The sequence below is a fragment of the Anopheles funestus genome, chromosome 2RL (assembly GCF_943734845.2).
Source record: "Anopheles funestus chromosome 2RL, idAnoFuneDA-416_04, whole genome shotgun sequence".
Lineage (NCBI taxonomy): Eukaryota > Metazoa > Arthropoda > Insecta > Diptera > Culicidae > Anopheles > Anopheles funestus.
Genome location: NC_064598.1, coordinates 83483506 through 83497912, shown reverse-complemented (window position 1 = coordinate 83497912; position 14407 = coordinate 83483506). Strand labels below are relative to the sequence as shown.

At 40.5% G+C, this 14407-nt stretch overlaps 1 protein-coding gene across 2 annotated transcripts in view; it reads right to left on the bottom strand.

Annotated features, from left to right (window-relative positions):
• LOC125764461 (uncharacterized protein DDB_G0283357-like) overlaps nucleotides 1-14407 on the bottom strand; it is a 35449-nt gene that overhangs the window by 10623 nt on the left and 10419 nt on the right. The window contains exon 2 of one of the 2 annotated variants that reach the window (XM_049428739.1): nucleotides 3651-4185. In XM_049428739.1, the coding sequence (XP_049284696.1) occupies nucleotides 3651-3720 (70 nt within the window). In that variant the 5' untranslated portion in view covers nucleotides 3721-4185. The remainder of the gene's footprint in view (nucleotides 1-3650; nucleotides 4186-14407) is intronic. The other variant, XM_049428740.1, reaches the window with a different exon arrangement.

The following is a 14407-nucleotide window of genomic DNA, read 5'->3' as shown; positions in this document are numbered from 1 at the left end:
ACTCGCGTCCGTCGTCTCGGCAAATGAGCGCTTGCTGCGGAGTAATGCCGCGTCTTGTACACTAACCCGCCGCGCGAACAGCATCAGAAGGCGTCGGCGTCGGCGTCGGACATTTGTATACACCAACGCATACACGCGTACACGTAACGCGTTTGCCGGCGCAATGCGCGCAGACGGGCGCGACACTCACGCACATATCGGCGGCCGACTAGTAATCGGAGGAGTTATTGCCTAGGGCTTCAGTGAGACCGAGTGGGTGATGCACTGGATTAAAGCTCGAATCGCTCGACGGGACGGATTGAGCGGATGACAGTTTTGTTTTTTTCCCATGCGTTGAGAATCGCAAGCAGCCGATGCATTTGCTAGTGGACAGAGTACTGCCGAACATATCAGCAGGAGCATATGTGCAACCGGACACCGACCTGAGGGCTTTAATTACGATGTATCCGTTGACGGACTGCACCGAAGGTGAGCATTAGACGAGTGTATCTGTCTATTTCTAACATTTAATGGTTCGAAACGAGGACTTTTTATTTCAAGAATCACTTCAAATGGGCTACAATTATTAAAGTTACAGTTAAAAAAATATGCTTAAAAATAGAAATATATTTATCTTTTTATTTTTTCGTTCTTGTTTGCAGTTGTATAGTTCCATCCAGTTGATGTGAATCCAGCGCAATAAGAATTTCTTCTGCTTCTGCTAATGATGTCCTGACACGCCCTCGTTCGAAAGTTAATTAAAAACACATTAGCTATTCTAGTGCATAAATAACGCAATACATGAAATATAAATATACATCACTCGATGTGGATACTAATTGCTTCAAAATATAGCGTAAAAAATTTGGGTTATTTTGCCTCAAATACAACCAATTTGTATTTGTTTCCAATATTTGCCTTGATTTATACAACATTCTAAAAACTCCACAGAATGATACATAAATTTTGTAAGACCTTTAAATTCTTCTAAAAACCCCAATCTGATGATCCAGTTTTGTGTGCGACCTGCTTGAATATTCCGTTTCCCATTTGCATAACACGCTTAACTACCACTTTATTCGACAAACACAATGTCTGTCGAACAGAACCCATCGCACAGGTCTTTCTGTCCTTGTGTTTCAGGGGTATAAAACATTCAAGATGCGTGCATAATTAAATTCATATAAACAACACACTACGGGAGACAAAAAAACGAAACAAAACACTACGACTATCAGACACGATAGAAAAACGGGCTCTAACATTGGAAACCCGACAATTGAAGAGGACAAATGTTAAATTTCAGCGTCCTTGATGGTTTGAATGGAACCTCCGTACGCCCACAAATATTCCTTCAAACGTTGAACGAACTTTATTCGACATGCTATAAAACAATCTTTCAAACGTCACTAGCAACAAGTCCCCCAAGACGGATCACCCAATTTCATCCCCCCATTTGCATGCGAGAAAAGGCGCAATGCTTCCGTGGTTTCGAGGAGGTGAGCCATTAAAAAAAGGTTTTTCGTCCAGAAGACAAATGAAGGTGAAGCGCGATTTGTTGTCTAATTTTACTCAATGGTATTACCAGTGAAAATAATCAATTCGAAAGAAATATCCAAATCGAAACACACTTTGCATAAGAAAGGAAAACCCCAAACTCTACCCACGTGTACGAATAGCATCAAAACAATAAAATTTCCGCTTGACATTGACCTTCGCCTACAAAGTTTGAAAGGGGTTTTGAGGATGTATTGTCCCCATTTTTTTTATTAACAATTCTGAATTTCCTCCAGTAAAAAAGAGCCAAAGGAAACAATCACAAATGCTCACCTCCACCATTCAGCTGTGTATGTCACGCATTTTTAAACGTGGCCTTTACTGAGGCAAGTAAGAGCACAAAATTCCATTCCGGGGATAACAAAACCTATAGAAAAAAAAGAAATCAATCCCACATGCTCCACCACAAAGCGTACGATCACGCGGTGCTTTTACCAAAGGTGCATATACAAACGATGACGGTACACCTCGTAATTCTGTTTCCGGTCCATATGACGTTAGGGATAAAGGAGAAGAAGAATGATAAATGGTGGGGAGTAGACACACACTGTCGATATTCCACGATCTAGCTTTATTCTACGACTGACACGTGCGAAACGCGTGGGACGTTTTGCGCACTCACTTCCATTTCTAATGTGGCAAGTGTTTCGTTCTTATCCTTCGCCAAACTCCCCTCCGCCATGGACCCAATAGTGCCCAATTGAATTCCCCAATTCAAGAGCAATAACAAACAATCGTAGCCGCCTTTACGAACCAATGGGGGTGAACCAATTTTTTGGGCAATCGCCACTTCATTTCGGTGACACTTTTATATGATGTTTGTGTTTGCAGACTGCCAACATTCGACCGTGTTCGTGTTTGATTTATCATCTACTATATAGCTCCAAACACCCGCGCCTCTGTATTTAGGGCGGGACCGGTTTGGCTCTGGTAGAAAATTCAATGTCACCCCTACAAACAACCGGGGCACAATTGCAACTCCCCCAAACCGATGGCGACGGAAAGTTGATTGCCGGTCCCATCCTTATCGGGGGATGAGATTCGACCACCAACAAAACCAATTTTGCCTCTCGATGAATGTTACGTTCTGACGCTGTTCATTTGATCAAACCGGGTCCGCCACATTTGGTCACTATACGACCGTGAAGAGATGGCTTCCTGCTTACTCCGGAAACGAATTTCCAACACGCCCACGAGCTACGATTATTCCGGGATTGGTTTTACGTGTTTGTAAGAAGAAATATTTTTTATGGCGCTAGTTAAGTGAGCTTAGCATTGCCATAAACTATGATTTGTGGTTCACAATTATTATTGCTACTAACCGAATTACGATATAAAACATCAAACAGATAGAGAAGTACAAAAATATCTGTTATTTCTTGATGTTTATGAAACTCATGATAGTTTTTGGTTAACAAATCTCATAAAGACATACGACGTTAACTCGTATACGCTTATTAACACAATTTCATCTTTTTTAGAACAGTTTCCGCGTTTTTTTGTATAGGAGGACAAACACATAGAATAATCTGGAGATGCTCCATTTTATATAATTCAATATTTCAGTTGGTTATAACTGTATGAACCCGGATAGAATGAACTATCTTCTACATACACATTATGTTGCCAAAGTGCTTCATTCTCCAAGCCTAGACTATTTCTATTTCTATGTTGTTGTCTTGTTTTGTTCTTTTTTATGTATTTCGTTGGTACATTCTCTAGTCACTGGAGCTATCTATCCTCCTGTACAACTCTGTGCAAGTTTATAGTTATTTTAATACAATTTTGTTTCAACGAGACTTGATTTGTTTTCATACTGATCTCCCCGTCTGGAACCGACTGCGCTTCTCGTCTGAACAAAGCGTCATGTTTGATATAAAAGTTTCAAGATTATTAGACGAGTACGTTGACAATACTCCAAATTTGGATGACATTTGGTCTAAAACGAACCTTGTTCACATTTGATACTCAGAAATCCTTGAACCAACAGCTATTGTTGAATCTATAGAAAGTACTTCATATAAAAGCTCCTAATATCTTGCAATAATTAATACATCACTGTGGTAGATACCTTTATCATGTTTTCATTTATTATAAATCTTCCCATTGCTTACCTGAAAAATCGGTCGAATCAGCATCTACATCAAGCGAGCAACTACCGATGGAATCTACACTTCTATCCATATTCCAACCGCAGGGACAGAAGAGTAGATCGCCACGCTGTCTCAGTTTCTCGCGGTACTGGCCGCTAACGTTTTGGCCCGTGCTGCTGCCGGTTTACTGGTCCGGTAGGGTAGGTAAACCGAAGGAATTAATAACAACACACCACTCCGATGCCCAGTTCAAACCGTGCCGTGTACTTCGCCACCGTCGTTGCAGGAACGAAGTTGCACGACCGGGCCAAATTTGGATGCATATATATATATAAAACGGCCCACTACTGTCGCCTGCGCCAAATCTTATCGCGCACCATTAATTATTCACAAACACTAAACACACACACACACTCCCATAAACATTCGCACAAATAAATTTTACACTTTCGTGATTAAATTGTATAAAACTTTACCAAGCTATGTAGTGAATAAAATCACAGAGCACAAGAAACACTGTTCACAAAAAAACAAATTCACCGGACACACTATATTTCTTCAAAGAAGTAGAACGAGAAAATTAGTATTTAAAATGCATTTTAAGAAAAAACGGAAGTCAATTACAGATTAAACACGAAGACAACACAACGAAGACACAAAAAAAATGAAGATAAACTGCTGAAATATTAAAATCCACTTCACTTGTGACAGACTGCAGCTGTTTCAAAGAACTTAACACGCAAACCGGCTTCTGTTGGGCCGGCCAACAACACCGCCTTGGGGCTATTTAGTTTCCCTCCCAAATAGCATTCCACTTGTGGGGTCGTCACTCGGAACAGGCTGCATACGTAGATGTAGAATCCCTACTAAAATTGAAATAAAACACAACCTAACCGGATGTTGGATTTGGAGCACTGCTGGGAAAGTGTGAAGAGTGTCCTATCCTGCTTGGGCTCTGGAAGGGGACTACCTGTCTTTTTTGCCTTTTCTTTTGCAGCAGATAGAGCACACGACAATTTCCAGTAGCGTTATGTGCCCCTCGGAGAGCGCATACCGACGACATTTGCACAAACCCTCCCAAGGGTGGACTCAATATCCGTTCCGAAATATCTATGCCGCAGTGGTCCTGTGATCCGCAATGCTCTAGAACTAGCCAATGAAGAATCCCGCATACCCGCAAGGGAAATCGTGGCAACACTGCAGTATGTTTCAGATGCCGGCACTATAGCTCCGTAGAACCGTCGCGAGAATTACCGTTCGCAGTTCGTTAATTTAACGGAACATTCTACGACGATCGTGTGCGCGCGTTTTGGTTTCGTGCTGTTCCGTACATTCTTCTAAATCTGGAAATAAAAAGCAAAGAAATAGTGCACACATTAGTGAGGAGTCGTTTGATGCTTCGGGTTCGGATGGAAGGTAGAGAACCATTAGCGCTAGTAGTTGTACGCGCCAAGGAAGAAGAGAATCGACCCGGTGGAAAAATCATTATAATTTAAACGTAGCAAAAACTGTCACGACAAAAACCAAACGCTCAGGGAACTCAGGAAAACTGGGGTGGGATTGTACTTTCGTTGTGTCCGGGAGTAGAAGGAAATCTAATGATAGAGTGTTTCCCTTTGCTGTGACGGGAAGTTGGTGACAAGATTGAAGCGTAACGCCCGACGAGAGTTAAAGATCTTCCAAATGTAGCACACAACACGTGTACCATACGTGCGTGTCTGCCGCCGTTTGCACACCTTAGACGTGTGTGGGGAAAATTCCTACAATTTTAGATCCCGAAAACCTATCCACAGCTTCTACACACCCCGCCTTGGTGGAACGTGTTAAAAAACCAACCCATCACAGCAGAAAAGACATCATCCCCGACAAGACAAGATATATCCAATGTTGATTATCTGTGCACTTCACTCAACTCTCGGCAATGGGAAAGATCACATCTCTACACGCTTCAGCTGCATATACAACGGTGCATTTGTGTGTGCATTGTCGGAATCCCACTGCGAGGAACCTTTGAAATTGGATAGCCCGGATGGGTGGTAGCGTGTCTTTGCTACCATTAGAATGTCATCTTTTGTTCTTGTTTTAGGACGAAGGCAAAAGGTCATTTGCGGCGTTTTCCTTTATAGCACTGTTGGTAAACCAAGGGGTAAATAATGAAAAATCGTTATCCAATCCACCAACGTTTTGCGCAAAAGGTCAATTAAACGTTGTGCTCTTATCATTAATTGCATGTTCACTATTACATTTTTCTTTGAAACTAAATCAAAACTAAAACTTTAATTTAATTAAAAAAGAGCGCAACATCAGTAGATCGTTTTTTAAAAAAAATCTTTACGCACAAATGTAAAAATAAGACAGAAAAAATACTCATGAAAAACCCCGCCTTATAACGCAACAGTAACACACAGGTACTTAAAAATAGATCATTCTATTTCGGGCCGCTTCTAATGCAACTGCACGGCGTGTTGCAGTGTGCAGCTTATCCGAAAAGCGGGATGAAGAACATTTTATACCCCATGGGATGAATACGATCGAATGAAAAATGCACTACACGGTGTGGTAGAACGTCGTGTCGTGTCTCTCTTCTCGCTTTGGGATGCTGTATACCCGAAAGCAAAATGTCAATGCAGTTCGATGCATTTGGAGCATTAGGGTGAGTACGGCATAGGATGAATGTAAAAGAATGGTTTTGTGGACGTAAAACTATTTCAGTCGCAAAGTGGATGGATCGAGTAAAATTAAAATCTTGTAGACTTCAAGACTCTCAAGTCTCGAGACTCTTTCAATATGTCCAACAATATCTGTCCGCCACATTTTATTTATTAAATTAAAATTGACATTCCATTCAAGAGAACAATTTTCATATAAATACATCACATTAAATGCTTAATCCTCGAACACGTAAATCTCGCGTTAACAAATGCAGTTTTTTCTTTGTAAGGAACTCTTGAAACTCTTGATATCAAGGCGTTGCGGACTGCCTATTTGCGTCTTTCCGTGAGTGTTGACTATCGAAAGCCGAAACCAATTTGTCAATTTGGTTGACACTCCCTACCACGTGAGAGAACGCTGACCAAGACGGGGAGATTCGCCGTGACGCCATCTAAGTGTCCAAGCAAACCCCAACCAGGTGACCGTACAGAAGACGATGATCTCATAAGACCTTCATAACACAAACGGTGCCATTGCATCATTGGGTGAGAAAATTCCGAAAATTAGTCATACATACAAATTTCAACTAATATTAGCACATTTGAATATCATTTTTTTGTTCCTAACTTCGTTGCATTTTATTTTGAAATAATTTTTATAAGGTGTGACTTACGAGTGAATTGAAATTTGATCGTATAAAAAGTGCCAAACTAGGTAAAAGATACGCGTTACCCTCTTTAGGCCTTCTTGCGATGTTCTTACCACTAGGTTTCATCTTACGTAGGATGCATCCGAAGCTTGAGATTTCACTTTCAAGCCATGTAAACGCCCACACAAATGCTGCGGCCACGGGTCATTCACTTTTTTCCCACTTCTGAACTCCACATGACTCACAACACAGCGTCAGCGATTTATGTCAAAAACAACATGTGCTTTCAACGTGCCACAACCAGCGAAGGCGGAACACAGAGGCTACAATCCAAAAATCCAATCATCACGAGGACGCCTTTCTTCACACCTATCGTCCCACGCGTTGGGCAACAATCGCATCCAAATGCATCCCGAAATATGCTTCAAGGGGCGCCTCCGTAAAACGGCTTCTTAATCATATTTTACCATAAAAGCCTTTTTTCTAGCATTTTCGGAGTTGAAATTTCTGTTCATGAAAGCATCTTATTGAAATCTTGCATATATTGGATTTTTTATTTATTCCAACTTAATACAGTAACTTATGCTCATTGTGGGGGTAAAATTTGCTTCTGTCAATACTTTTTTTGCAATTTTTGTTTCGTGTTTTCTATGTAGGGTTACGATGAACATTCCCTTTCAATGTGAAGCTCCCCTTGTTGAGGTAAAAACTTTCACGAATTCCATTTTTGCAATAAAATAAAAATCAACACAACAAGGATGTTCAAATATGGCAAAGTGCAAACGGAATACATTATGTCCAGCTGAGAGAGAAAGTGTTTTATGATGCGGAATCAATACAACTTACTTGTATGTTGATACATTATAGCAATCACAATGCATGCAATGCAATGTCTCTCTCATCTAAATATTAATCTTCAAGATTTTTCGGGGGAATCAAGTTATGACCCAAAAAAAGCATGCGAAACAGCCGTTTCCGTGGGTTACAAGTATTTCTGTGTACATCTCACTAATTGGTTGCTTATTAAATGATCTTTAAGCGATATCTTGGGTTTGATGATAATCACACTGTTTTCAACTGGTAATTAATTAAAAGAAAATGATTATAAATCAGTCGTCCATCATTTGCTTCTTGGTGTAAACTATTCTACCGAGTCTCAAATATTTATCTTCATCAATTACAGCTAACAATGAAAAGATTGTCGTATTTTAAATTAAAGAGAAAAAGTAAGCCCAAGTTCCACGGCACCTTTTATCGATGTTCCATTTAACTGTCATTTACAAACAATTTAATTTGCGTGACATTAAAATTCGCCCCCTAATCTTTTACGACGCATGGGACATTAACATTATTCATCTGACCTATCCGCATTGCAAATCATCCATTCAACAAACGAATACTGGTCTCGATCTGTTCCGGACAACAAACAGACGACAGCCAAAAAAAAGCGAAAAACAATCAATTGAATAATTTTAACGCCACCCTTGAGAAAGGCAATTAAAGGCAAATTGCAAACAACGCTAAAAAGACACACACAGAAGGAAAACAAATAGATGCAAACATCATCACGTGGCACCTTTTGCCGTGGCGGGAACGGGGGGCTGTATTGAGTGAAAGTTTTGATGAAAATATGTTAATTAAAGAGCATTAAAGTAAGTGAAAAGGAGAGCAAAGGTAAAAAATCCCCCACCAGGAGGGCACTGTATGGAGAGGTATACGTTTTGTTGTGGGGATTTTTTTTTCTTCTTACACACCTATTCATTTTGAGTGGCCAATTTCACACCGACCAAGATATGTTCACTCTTTTTTTTTTTTTGGGTGTGTAATTATGGCGCCCATACGCAAACGGAGAGAAAGGAAGGAATTTGATCAAAAAATTCGTGCCGCATGTAAATTGCGTTGGTTGTTGCAAAAGGGAATTGTACCAAATACTGTTTATTTTCCTACAATAGGAAGCGTATGATTAGTATTAACACTTTTAAAATTGGAAGATTAGAGCAGGATGATGTAAACCTGCTGTTAACTTTTACTTTCCAAAGTACCGAAAGAAGATAGAACTAAATATTGGGCTTACCCTGGGTGGCAACGTAGAATTTCTGTATTAATTCAGTTGAAGTGTGGAGCATGAAGCACACAACATATGGATGCTGTCAATCATCATATATTTAAGTCAGTTGATTGTATGCCACACGTTCAACAACATCGTGATGCATTCGGAAAAGCATTGTCGAATCTTTTGTCCAGCGATGACAACCGTCGTTGACACATATTTCATCACTTTTCATAATTGCTCACCCATTCCCTTGAGAGCACATTTATAATCGATATTGCTTGAACAACATTAGCCTCCATCAGTGATCAACATCACCAGAAAAAAAACGACACTTGACAGCTATGCTGGGGCTCTATTCTTGGAACCTTTCAGCTCCAAACGATCTGAGGACCCCAAAGGTCTTGAAGTAGACCTACTCTAAAAAAAAAATAAAACCATCATTATTCCTATTTTTAATACTCTCCTAAGAAGTTGGTGCTTTTTGGTCGAACTCTCTCCTTCTTTCTCCTTCTCTCTATAGATTGTTGTCGTCGACTTTTAAGTATTATGTTTCCTGACTAATTTGGACATTTCTTTTCCAAAATTTCCTCATGTGCTTATGGATGGATCTTGGAACTGAATCTTCGAGATAGAGGTTGATAGAGGCACAAATGGATTTATACTAATGCCCGCTATAAACAAGTGTTGCATGTCATGGGGTGAGCGCTCCAGGGAAATATAACTTTCCCAGTCCAGAAATAGTGAGTCATCGTCAGACGAAATGCTGGCAAAGGCTAAAACGGCATCCAGACACTGTCTCTTATACGTATCTCAATCAACACTCCAGACACATTGATAGTGAGAAGCGGAACCCATCACCTTCCCTGTAGTGCAGATGCAACAATGTTTGAGATTTATATTGCTCTTAAACGTTTCTTCTTTCACATCAATCGAACGACCTCTGAAGCAACCTAACCGTGAATGTACGAAAGCACCCCCCACGGTGGCAAAATCGATGAGTGCAATTTTCATCACAAACACACGCACCAATTTCACTTTTTCACGCACGTCACTAACATTGACCATTGATGTTAGACTGAAGAAAAACAAGACGATCCCGGAAAAAACGTGCTGCAATAAACGAAAGCAGCGTGCAACAACCAACTACAACATTATCGATCGATTTGATAAGCTAAAAAAACCTTTAAAAAAAACGGGGAAAAACACACGCAATCGTTCCACTTTCTCTAGTACCCAAATCGCATACGCGTGAATATATGTGCGGGACTTTCCGTACAATGCATTGTGCTTATGGTCGATTGGTTTGCATTTTTTCTTCGCCTGATTAACCCACTACACCTTAGATGGTGCACGCATAAGTCACCTCACATATCCGGACAGTTATAACGACTGTTTGTACTTGATGGAAGTTCCCTAAAACGAAGCAAAACTAAAAAAAATCCCGTCCCAGAAGCGCAAGTATTCCGTACACCATACGGAACAGTAATGGTTACAACAGCACAAAACACGCAAAAGGAACCGAAAACCAAAGAGAGAAAAAGCAAACATAGGAATGTAAAACTTCCGGGCGAAAGTTGACACTCGGTTGGCTGGCGGGCGATCATCATCCACTTGTTTCTGCTGCAACTTCAGTGCCAAAGTTCAACGACATAGCGAAGACTTTACCGTAGCTTATCTTTAAGAATTGGTAGGGGAAAAACACAATTACCAACAATGCGTTATTTGATAGTTTTTACGATGGAAGGTTAAGTTATTTCACAAAATTAGATTTAAAATCAGCATAACTTTGTCACTACATTTTGCTCCGAGGTTGCGGTGGTTCTTTGCGCTGACCGAAACCGAAAAGCTTAATCGAATTAGTTGGTACATTCTGGTCCAACAGAACCTTAAACGAAGCCATTCGGTGCAAATGTCAATGATCTTTTACAATGCTTCGGCGGGTATAATTACATAAAAAGATTTAAAATCGAAATAAACTTTATAATGTGTCGACAAAGTTTGGGAACTCGACCATTGTTACCATGGTTGTATCAGATACCATGCAATGGATATCGTTTGTTGTTTTAAAGCATCTTTTACGATGATTTGTTTTCACCCTTTTTACATTAATGGAAATTGTAGTTGTTGTTATTTTGAGTTCTGGGAATGAAAAGAGCGTCTTTTTATTACGGGTTTACATGTTTTGAAAATTTTGAACTCATAAAACTTAAATTCATTCGAAATCTCGTACTCAATCCCCCAAAAGTCAACCTCAACCAATGTGGTTAACTGGCTCGGTTAATGTGTCCGAGATTTATAAACACAACGGACCCCAGCATCAGCATTTGCCCACTGAAATGGATGTGAAAAGTAAACTGTAACTCTCCTACCAAACGTCACACGCACGTGAAAAGTCTAATTTCCTGTCCTTTCACAAAACTGTCCCACAACAAACACCCAGAGACTGATGCCATAGAAAGTGACCTCACAAACGGTTGTTGGTGGATAGGAAGAATAGCTGGTTGGGCGGATTGTTGGTTTTGTATTTGGGATTATTTTTTTTCTTAAACTCCCATTTCCTCTCTCCATCTCTCTCTCCAGTATCAAATCAAAATCCATTCTGTCTATTTCGCGGTAGAATAGTAGTGACCAGGTATGTAGTGCTAACTCGTTACCTTTCTCCCCCCTCCTTATCTGCTCTAGATCTAGACAGTTGCACCACACAGTGGAAAGTCAGGTTTGTACTACTTTTCCAGTAGCACTACGGTGGGAAAAACCGTTGACAAAATGGTACCATGGTTCGTTCTTCCACACAGCAGTCAGTCCATGCACCGGTGCTGTGTCATTGCAGCAACCAAGTTGTGTCACCATAATTCCTTCGACACGGTAATTTAGGAGATCGTTGATACCTTCCCACCCCAAAAACCTAACGCTGTCTGGAGCAAGTCTACCGGCACCGGAATATACTACGTTCGGACATTGCCCAACAAAACTTTAGCCAGAGAACGAATGGAGGAAGTAAGGATTTATGCCATTTTGTGACCATTTCGATTGGTGTTAGACATTGGTGAATGTTGGCTGTGTTTGGACGGTCGATGGAACACAGCATCAACCACCGTGACCGGAAATGACTGAAACTTTGGAAAAGAAAATTGGCAAACATCCACCCGTTTTCTTGAAAATTGAAACAACGACTCAATTTACTGGGTTGAGTACTGTAATATCTTACCGTTTTAAGGGAGTAAGTGCACAAAAATCTTCCCCAAATATTTGAACACGTCTAACCTATTTTCAACCTTCTTGGGTAATAGCGATAGCGGCGCTTACAATAGAAGCGACTCCAGGTTTTCCACACAAAAAATTAAGTTTGTTTGCTCAATGCTGTTCGCTGTTGAAGCAGCCTGTTTACTCATGATCTCTTCTGTGGCATTTACTTTGGAACAGCTCTCAAAGCATCCTAACTAACTGCATCTTTGTTTACCAGGCAACTTCATGTTTTCGAAAGCGAGAGTAAATTCCACAACAGTCCACATCCACGCATCTACGAACACCACGAAGTTATGGCGCATGATACGCGACCAATCAATGAAGCCATTTGCTTCAACAACAACAGCCGCACGCGACAATTTATGCAATCACATGAATCTTCTTACACGCAAAGTGCCAAACACTCCGTTCCCTGCATTCGTGTGTCGCCGAAGCAGATGAGGTAAAATCAAACCGAAGGCAAAATGATGCCCATATCGAGAGATGTCGAGGATCGCGCGATGCTCGCCGGAATAGTTGGGTTGCATCATTGCGCGACTTGCAATGGAATCTCCTGCAGTATTACGGCGGCATTAACATATGCCGGGTGTCGCTTAAGATGCATATGTCGTGGATCTTCAGACGAATGGGACAGACGTATTGGGGAAGAGTCGTGATCACACAACATGACACTAATTTGTACAATTTGTTGCCACTAATTGATGGACTATCTGAAGCCATCAATCTGTACTGATGTGGTGCTGTTGTTTTGTAGTGCTGGAAATCATGTCTAAGTCTGCGTGTTGTTTACGATCTTCTATAAGTAATAAGTTGTGTTTAACGTGATACTACAGTAAATTCTTCTTTAAAGACATTAAAAGAAAGCATAAGAATTATGCATAATTCTACATGAAATTAAATTAACATATTCTCACTTTAAATTACTATCAACTCCACCTTCATAATGCAGCATAAAGAAATAACAGGAAGACACTCGTTCGCTTTAACACGGTCAATCAAGTGCGTTAACATAAATGGTCATCTCTAATTGGAGAAGGATGGAAGTAGATAGAAACACTAGAGAAGCTGAAGAATACAACACGGAGCAAACCAATTTCGCGACTCAAGCGACACTAATCAAGCGAAACGACCTCTTGACTCCGTGATTAGGTGTAATTAGAAAACCCACCGAAGAAGTCCCGGTAATCCACCCTCCAGTACACGATTTAATTCACTCAGTCTTCGAAACCATTTATCCAGTGTACGTTCGTGTGTCATTAGAGTCGTCCATACCGTTTCCTTCTTTCTCCGCTGCTAGGTAGGGTTTTTGCGCCGAGCAATGGCTTTTACACTACTGCTACCGCACACAGGTGATCGGTGCTGTTTTCTCTTTGCTAAGTTACCTAATTCGGGTGCTGACTGGGGCTGATTTGAGGGTGGATACATCATTACGGCACGGAGTTCATGTTGCCCGCCGGTGGTGAAGGTAGCCGTACACCCGCGATACTGATCAACACAACACACGGAAAAAAGTCGATCTGTTGCGAGTTGATCATGCGAAGCCACGAGGAAGTAATACTCCCACATGCGAAAAGGGAGGGAAAAATGGACTTAAAACAAAAAGCACGACAAGTGTAAGTTTTTTTTGTGGGCTGATAGTGAAACATTCGTTCTACACGCGAAACGATCGCGTGTCTTCTGCATTATGCAAAGGTTTTGTGGTTCCTGTATCATCGAGAAAAAAACCGAGCACATTACCAAATCAAGGTGTGAGGTTATAATTACTCTTCCTTCCTTACTTCCAGGAGTTACACCACATATCTCCATTGTGTAGAAACGTCTTGAGAATAAAGATCGGAATATATGCTTCAAAAGTGAATCACTTCAAATTTCATAGACAAAACAACTCTATCGCTATAATGTATTTAACTAGTATTGATAAGTACAGTCGTGTGATAACATATGAACTAATTAATAGTCGCACAACAATACATCCAAATTGAGCAAAACTAGTCAGAGTTCCTAAATATAGCAGCTTCCATCTGTAATTAGGGATGCCCTTTTGTAACGCACTGACAATAAAGATTAAAAATAACTTTTCATCTCGATCTAATTAACGTAAAGACTCTTTTCAACTCGTAAATAAGTTTGTCTTGACTATTTAACTACTTCCGAAAGTTCCACGATCGAAAGCAGGTA